The 7,500-nt window shown below is 45.5% G+C and overlaps 1 protein-coding gene across 8 annotated transcripts in view; it reads left to right on the top strand.

Moving 5' to 3' along the window:
* The window catches only part of dysf (dysferlin, limb girdle muscular dystrophy 2B (autosomal recessive)), a 69,017-nt gene that overhangs the window by 14,683 nt on the left and 46,834 nt on the right, over positions 1-7,500 (top strand). For 4 of the 8 annotated variants that reach the window (XM_087175130.1, XM_087175131.1, XM_087175125.1 and 1 more), the window contains exons 11-30: positions 33-148; positions 602-728; positions 807-910; positions 1,020-1,088; positions 1,186-1,229; positions 1,569-1,651; positions 3,283-3,315; positions 3,595-3,710; positions 3,814-3,927; positions 4,036-4,213; positions 4,388-4,512; positions 4,640-4,746; positions 5,025-5,220; positions 5,382-5,528; positions 5,620-5,751; positions 5,855-6,021; positions 6,164-6,278; positions 6,368-6,473; positions 6,618-6,760; positions 7,263-7,436. In XM_087175130.1, coding sequence (XP_087031256.1) covers positions 33-148; positions 602-728; positions 807-910; positions 1,020-1,088; positions 1,186-1,229; positions 1,569-1,651; positions 3,283-3,315; positions 3,595-3,710; positions 3,814-3,927; positions 4,036-4,213; positions 4,388-4,512; positions 4,640-4,746; positions 5,025-5,220; positions 5,382-5,528; positions 5,620-5,751; positions 5,855-6,021; positions 6,164-6,278; positions 6,368-6,473; positions 6,618-6,760; positions 7,263-7,436 — 2,396 coding nt within the window. The remainder of the gene's footprint in view (positions 1-32; positions 149-601; positions 729-806; positions 911-1,019; positions 1,089-1,185; positions 1,230-1,568; positions 1,652-3,282; positions 3,316-3,594; positions 3,711-3,813; positions 3,928-4,035; positions 4,214-4,387; positions 4,513-4,639; positions 4,747-5,024; positions 5,221-5,381; positions 5,529-5,619; positions 5,752-5,854; positions 6,022-6,163; positions 6,279-6,367; positions 6,474-6,617; positions 6,761-7,262; positions 7,437-7,500) is intronic. The other 4 variants (XM_087175132.1, XM_087175129.1, XM_087175133.1 and 1 more) reach the window with 2 other exon arrangements.

The following is a 7,500-nucleotide window of genomic DNA, read 5'->3' as shown; positions in this document are numbered from 1 at the left end:
AATCTGAGTTTGACTTCCTCCTCTCTCTTCAGGACACTGCTTCTTGAGGAAATGGCTGCTGCTGTGCGACCCCGACGACCTCTCCGCCGGGGTCAAAGGTTACCTGAAGGTCAGCCTGTTCGTCTTGGCAGCTGGAGACGAGCCACCGGTGAGTCTTGATTGGATGAGAGAAGATCAGCGAGTGAATATTATGATGATATATGATATTGATGGATGATTCCGGATAGGTGATCATTTTGATGTGCTAATATGCTAAACACTTGCATTAACATGGTAGTGTTTTGCATATTAGAAATGTTAGCATGTTGCCTTGCTAATCGTATGCGGTGTTAGCCAGTTAGCACTGAAATCTGAAGTACCACAGGTGAGGCTAAGTGCACCTGAGGTCACCTGACACTTTGGGCCCCCTCCGACAAAATAATGATGAATTCACCCCCCCCCCCAATAAGGCAAACAGCTACAACTTGATCCCAATTTTTTGTGTGCATCATGTCCGTGTGTTCAGAGGAAGTAGTGTGACTTTTGATGCAAATTGTCTTGCTGTTAACGAATGCAGGTGTTTATTAATATATGCAGATATGTGTGTGTGTGTGTCTCCCAGGCTGATAGGCGCGAGTGTGTGGAGGACAAAGAGGATATCGAGGGAAACCTGCTGAGGCCGGCTGGTCTGTCTCTGAGAGGAGCCACTTTCACCCTGAGGATCTTCAGAGCCGAAGACCTGCCGCAGAGTAAGATGCTTTGTGTGTTTTATGATTCGTGCTTCTACTTTTAAAAGTAGAGATTTTTTAATTGCCTTTGCGTTGCAGTGGACGACGCCTTCATGGATGGGATGAAGCAGATTCTTGGGTTTGACAGCAACAGGAAGAACTTGGTGGATCCTCTGGTGGAAATCCACTTCGCTGGCAAAACAGTGCGTATGACGTGATACAACCTCCATCGAAGTCGTTTGATCCAAACATTATTTTATTACAAACACAACAACAAATATAAAAAATGTTTTCATTTTCTCTCATTTTCAGATCTGCACTAAGATTCTGGAGAAGAACGCCAATCCCCAGTGGAACCAGAGTCTGGCAATGCCTATTAGGGTGAGACACGCAGCCAAACAGTGCACACACACACGTTATAATGCAACTTGCTCATCATTGTCGTCATACAGCGTATGTTTTCTGTTTCCTTCCCCAGTTTCCCTCCATGTGCGAGAAGATGAGGATCAGAATTCTGGACTGGTGAATCCCGGCCGATACATGTTGTTTTATAAGACTCGTCAGAATATAGAGAATAATGCATGAAAACTTGGAGTGTGTCTTTAGTTTGGAGCAGACAAGATCAATATAACCATGTTAAACTTTGGGCTCCAACTTGACATTTTGGCTAATTAGCACCATATATATTGAAGAAAACTTCATTATTCTTGGTCTATTTTTATGATTTCTAAGCAGATTTATGAAGGTATATTCACAATACATATCGAGATCTTCAGGAAGTGACGACTCTAAAAAGGCAAATTTACAGTAACACATTTGAATTCAAGTCGTGTGTTCTTCTCTGACTTCCTCTCGCTCCAGGGACAGAGCCAGTCACAACGATGTCATCGGCACCACCCACCTCTGTATGTCTAAGGTCTCCGCCCCCGGAGGAGAGATAGACGGTAAGTCAACGGGACCGGACCCAGACAGTAAGGTTTGGACCAGAACTGGCTGGATCTGGAGTGGGTTATCTTTAACCTGTCTGCTTTGGTTTGGAGTGAATCTTTCTTTTAGGATGTAGGTTAGTTTAGTCATGTCGACAAAACAATCCCAAATCTAGTTCCACTTTATCACCTGGTGTGGAGCTTTCGAACACATTGCACTTAATCAACCGAAGAAGTTTCTACATTTGTCTGAAACCTTAAGTTATATTTTTGCTTTTTCATCCATCACTGTTTGTGTGGCTTTTTTCTTTTCACTCTTGCCGGTCAGTGTGTAACATCACATGCCTGTATCTTTATTTAAAAAGCCCACAGACCTTCTGGGTTGAGGTTTCTTTCTTGGTCTTGGTCGCCTGTCATAAAACAAACGACTGGTTTGCTTGTGTTAGCTTCTACAAATGTTCAATCTGTTTTCTTTTATTTGGTTTTATTGTTTAAATATCAGCGATGATTTGCAGAGAGTCACTGAGATCGTCTTGAACCACCAGATGGATCGGCGCTTTGCGAATGTGACAGAGCATGTCCGGTTTTTCAGTGACATGCATGAAGACTAACCTGGTATGTTTGTGCGCTGAACGCTGGCATTGCTTGAGTTTTCGGTCCCCGGAGTCTTGTAGGGTTAGGGTTAGGGTTAGGGGTTACCCATCTTGTACAAGCCTTGTCCTTGTGCTGGGGGGGGGGCATCATGCATGAGTTTTGGTCACTGTGATGGGTGCCATTTCTCCCTTTTTGTCTTTGTTTGGAAAACATCAAGACACCAGTTCTACATTGTTGATAACTTAATGACCGAAATGCTGTTTGGTGTCTTATCATACACCAAATTTACCACGGCCAACCAAGTCAGAATACGTCTTTTAGGTCAGATTATTACTATTAATTTGGAAAAAGCAGTGATTGAAACAAAATGTCCAATACAAAGAAGGAGAAAATGGCAGGTTGTGTGGTTGTGTTCATTTATTACAACCTGGAAAGTGATGCAAAGGTGTCACCTGTTGCACTTCAATGGTATCAATGAGACCATTGCTTTTCATGAAATTCAAACTACCATTCGATCGTGGGGGAAAAATGTTGATTTTGAGATATTTCAGCAGATAATTAAAATGTTTGAGCTACCGATGGTCGCCAGTGAGTAGGAGTCATCCTCTGGGAAATTTAATTACAATCCATCCAATAGTTGTTGAGGTATTTCAGTCCGGACCAAACATTGCGAACATTGCGAGTCCCGCCGCTAGTTGTTGTTGTTTACCGCAGCAACACATCTGGATTCAGAGGCAGAACATGAATATTTCAGAGCCCTCTTCCTGTTTTGTGCCGTAAATAAATCCTGCGGATATTTCCCCTAAACCAACTGTAGAGGCGGCAGTGGTCTCATTCTTTAACATGGTAAGAAAGACGTTGCACCTTACTAAACGTAGTGTCACTCACTTCAGTTTCCCAGTGGAGTAACTTGTGTCAAGGTCATTAACTTTTGAATTTTTCGGGGGTTATGTGTCTTGTTTTTAGTTTGGCTTGGGGGTTTGTGTGGCGTTCAAAGACACCTTTTTTCTTTTCTGTCTGTGATTCTGAACCATCCTTCCTCTCTACGCATTCAGACGACTTGACTCCACGGACCGTCCACTCCGGCAGTACGTCCACCATCCTCTCTACACCTCTTTAGTTCATCTGTCAATTCAACTGTCTCTCTTCATTTGTGTGATCAATATTTTCTTCTCCTTTCAACTCATATCTGTTTCAATCTCGGCTAAATTTAGACTCTGTGTCTGATTCTGTATCTGATCTTGTTTCGTCAGTTGAATCATTTCATTCTAATCAATCAAGCTTTTTCTTCATTTTTATACTTCCACATTCTACCATGTTAATAATAATAATAATAATAAATTACTGTTCATGTTGTGTCCTCGCAGTGGACGACAGTCTTGGTTTCCTGCCGACATTCGGTCCGTGTTTCGTCAACCTGTACGGCAGCCCCAGAGAGTTCACCGCCTTCAATGACCCCCACGAGGCTCTAAACCTCGGAAAAGTGACTTGACCTTTGTTTTTCCATTTTTAAATAACAATTAGTCATCACCTTTTTAAAATAAAAATGAAATAATGCCTTCCTGTCTTCTTCCTCCGACTCTCAGGGGGAGGGTGTCGCGTACCGAGGTCGAGTTTTACTGGAACTGACCACAAAGCTGGCGGAAAAGCCAGAGCAGAAAACTGAAGACATCCCATCGGATGATCTGCTGGTGGTGGAGGTGAGAGGGAGAGAGGAAGTAACAAACATGTAGATCCATCCATCCATCCATCCATCCATCCATCCATCCATCCATCCATCCATCTCAATCTTTCCCTCTGTCTTGCAGAAGTTTCTCCGGAAGAGGAAGTTCTCGCTCTTCGTGGCGTTTTACTCGGCCACGCTCCTCCAGGACGTCGACGACGCCATCCAGTTCGAGGTCAGCATCGGCAACTACGGCAACAAGTTCGACTACACCTGCCTCCCACTGGCCTCCACCACCCAGTTCAGCAGGGCTGTGTTTGACGGTATGTGAAGGGGCTCAAGTCCGGGGTGGAAAGATCTGATGAAATCTACATTTAAACTTGAAGTAAAGCACCAAAACGACGTCATATGTGCAGTAAATTTAAGTATTTGTTTAGCTTGTTTGGCGGTAAACTGGTGTAATTATTGGTGGGTATTTTCATGTGTGTGTTTTCCAGGTTGCCACTACTACTACCTGCCGTGGGGAAACGTGAAGCCGGTGGTGGTTCTGTCTTCAGAGTGGGAGGACGTCAAACCGAGGATCGAGGCTCTCAACATGCTGCTGGCGATCATAGACAGACTGGTGAGTATTTATTCATGTGTGTGTCCTCGTGTGTTTTCATGAGGATCTACGAGTTTCAGACCTTGAAATTAAGCATTCACCATCTGAACGTGTGTGTGTGTGTGTGTGTGTGTGTGTGTGTGTCCAGGAGGTGAACCTGCAGCGGGTGCAGCTGGATGTGAATGCAGGCAGCGAGCTGGAGGAGGTGGAGCTCCGAGTGGTGGAGCTGTTGGATCAGGTCATCACAGACTGCAGGTAAAACACCGTGTTTTTATCCGGCGGTGTAAAGTAACTAAGTACATTTACCACAGTGCAGTACTCGGGTTCAATTTTGAGGTACTTGTACTTTATTTAAGTGTTTTCAGAAGTAAATATTCTACTTTTATTCTCTAGATTTGACAAATTACAGCAGTAAAATGCTCCTTTCACAAACAATAATATAATGACAGATGCTGCACTTCAGTTACTTCCTTCTCTCTCTCCCTCTCTCTCTCTCCCTCTCTCTCTCTCCCTCTCTCTCTCTCTCTCTCCAGCGAGGAGCTGCCCTCTCTCGACCAGTGGCAGTGTGCGACGCCTCTCGACCGCTCGTTGCGGCACATCCGCACTCTGCACCTGCAGCAGATCGTTGCGGCGGCTCTCGCTCTCAAACACGGGCCGGCCACCGAGCTGTCCACGGTGCTGGAGCAGGCGGAGGACTGGGCCAACAGGCTGAGGACCATGGCCGAGGAGGTGAGCGTGTTACTGCGTCTCCCGACCAACGGTTAAAGACGAAATAACAAACCGTTTCTGCAGGTCTCATAATCATTTATAATGTCCTATAATATATATAATGATGCTCTCTTTCTCTCTCTCTCTTTTTCTCTGTGTGCCTGTCTATGTCTCTCGCCCAGCCTCAGAACAGTCTCCCAGACATAGTGATATGGATGCTGCAGGGCGACCGCAGGGTGGCGTACCACCGCATCCCCGCACACACTGTCATCTTCTCCCAGGAGCATTGTGGGAAACACTGTGGACAGCTGCAGACTGTCTTCCTCAAGGTACACACACACACACACACACACACACACACATACACACCACACATACCTGATGTAAACTTTAACTGACTCGTGTGTGTGTGTCGTACAGCACCCACAAGGCACAGGTGGAGAAGCCAAACTTCCTGGTCAGCTGAGGGTCAAAGTCTGGTTCGGATTGGCTGCAGATGTCAAACATTTCAACCAATACGCTGAAGGAAAACTGTCGGTCTTCGCTGAGACGGTAAGATACCTGCTGCTTTATTTGTTCCACAGTCAAAAACTTAATAATAATAATAATAATTTAAAGGACGCTATAAGCTCTCTCTCTCTCTACATATATATAGTATGAGAACCAGACCCGACTCGCCCTGGTGGGCAGCTGGGGAACTACAGGTCTGACCTATCCCAAGTTCAGTGATGTCACCGGAAGAGTTAAACTCCCCAAAGAGAGTTTCAAACCGTCGCCCGGCTGGAGCTGGGCTGGAGACTGGTACATCAGCCCCGAGAAGACGTGAGTGTGTCTGAGTTTGATGTACATTATAATAATTGTTGCACCACACATCACTGAATAATCACTGCATCTTTCCACTGAGTTCATTTTCTGATGATGTTGACGATCTGGTTTGTTCCCCTTATTTTTGCTAAACCCTCAGACTGTTGTTCGATGTGGACGCCGGTCACATGACTTTCACTGAGGAAGTGTTTGAAAACCAGATGAGGTTACCAGGCGGACAGTGGATCGGCATGCCAGAGGGATACACTGATGTGGTACGGTGTGTGTGTGTGTGTGTGTGTGTGTGTGTGTTTCATCGTAGCTTTGTTCATCTGTGTAAATCTAAAATCGGTGTGTTTGTCAGAATGGGGAGAAGGCGGTGCCGAAGGACGAGGTGGAGTGTCCTCCGGGCTGGGTGTGGGAGGAGGTGGAGTGGAGTGAAGATCTCAACAGGGCCGTGGACGATCAAGGTTAAAAAACACACACACACACACACACACACACACACACAAAACAACCCCCCGTCAACAACAACTCAAAACAACTAAACACTAATTAATACCACTCTGTGTGTGTGTGTGTGTGTGTGTGTGTGTGTGTGTGTGTGTTTTCAGGCTGGGAGTACGGTATCACCATCCCTCCAGACCGCCGCCCCAAGTCGTGGGTGCCGGCAGAGAAGATGTACCACACCAACCGACGTAGGCGGTGGATACGGATGAGGCGGCGAGACCAACAGAAGATGGACGCTCTCAGAAAGGTAGACGGAGACGCAGCTTTAGATCTTTTGTTTGGCTCTTGGGACTTTTGGTAAATAAAACCTCAATAGATGGATCGTTTTAATTTTAAAAAAGACACTCTGTCAACATGTTTGTGAGCATTACATCTGAACAGTAAAGCTTCAGTGAACTGAACTGAATTAAGACGGAGATGAACAGCAACAGCAATTTTTAGATAAGAAAAAGTAGATCCTCAGTCTCCACCTTGTCGACCTGAAGTTACCTTTATCGACCACTAGATGGAGGTCCAGTTGTGCAAATGAGCGAGAGATGAAGATGAAGATGAACATCTTTTTTCTTTTAAACATGTCCATTAAAACTTGATTACATCCAAATGTCAGACATGACGTCTTTGTTTAAAGTGATAAAGAATATGATAAAGTGAAGCTCTATGTGAAACTGATGGTCTCATCAACTTGGTACAAATACAGAAATGGATAAACGTGTGTGTGTGTGTGTGTGTGTGTGTGTGTGTTTTCACAGCAGCGTCCGGACGAGACGGAGCGGGAAGGCTGGGAGTACGCCTCGCTGTTCGGCTGGAAGTTCCACCTGAAGCCCAGGAAGACGGACAGCTTCAGGAGGCGCAGGTGGAGGTACCGCATGGAGCCTCTGGAGAAGACGGGGCCGGCCGCCATCTTTGCTCTGGAGTGTTCTCTGGTGAGGAGGAGTCGGTTAATATGTGTGTGTGTGTGTGTGTGTGTGTGTCTAAAATAGACACAAG

The sequence above is a fragment of the Seriola lalandi genome, unplaced genomic scaffold (assembly GCF_002814215.2).
Source record: "Seriola lalandi dorsalis isolate HSWRI2012SDOR001 ecotype SW California unplaced genomic scaffold, Sedor1 jcf7180002054418, whole genome shotgun sequence".
Lineage (NCBI taxonomy): Eukaryota > Metazoa > Chordata > Actinopteri > Carangiformes > Carangidae > Seriola > Seriola lalandi.
The sequence above is the reverse complement of the archived record's forward strand: the minus strand, read 5'-3'. Positions and strand labels throughout refer to the sequence as shown.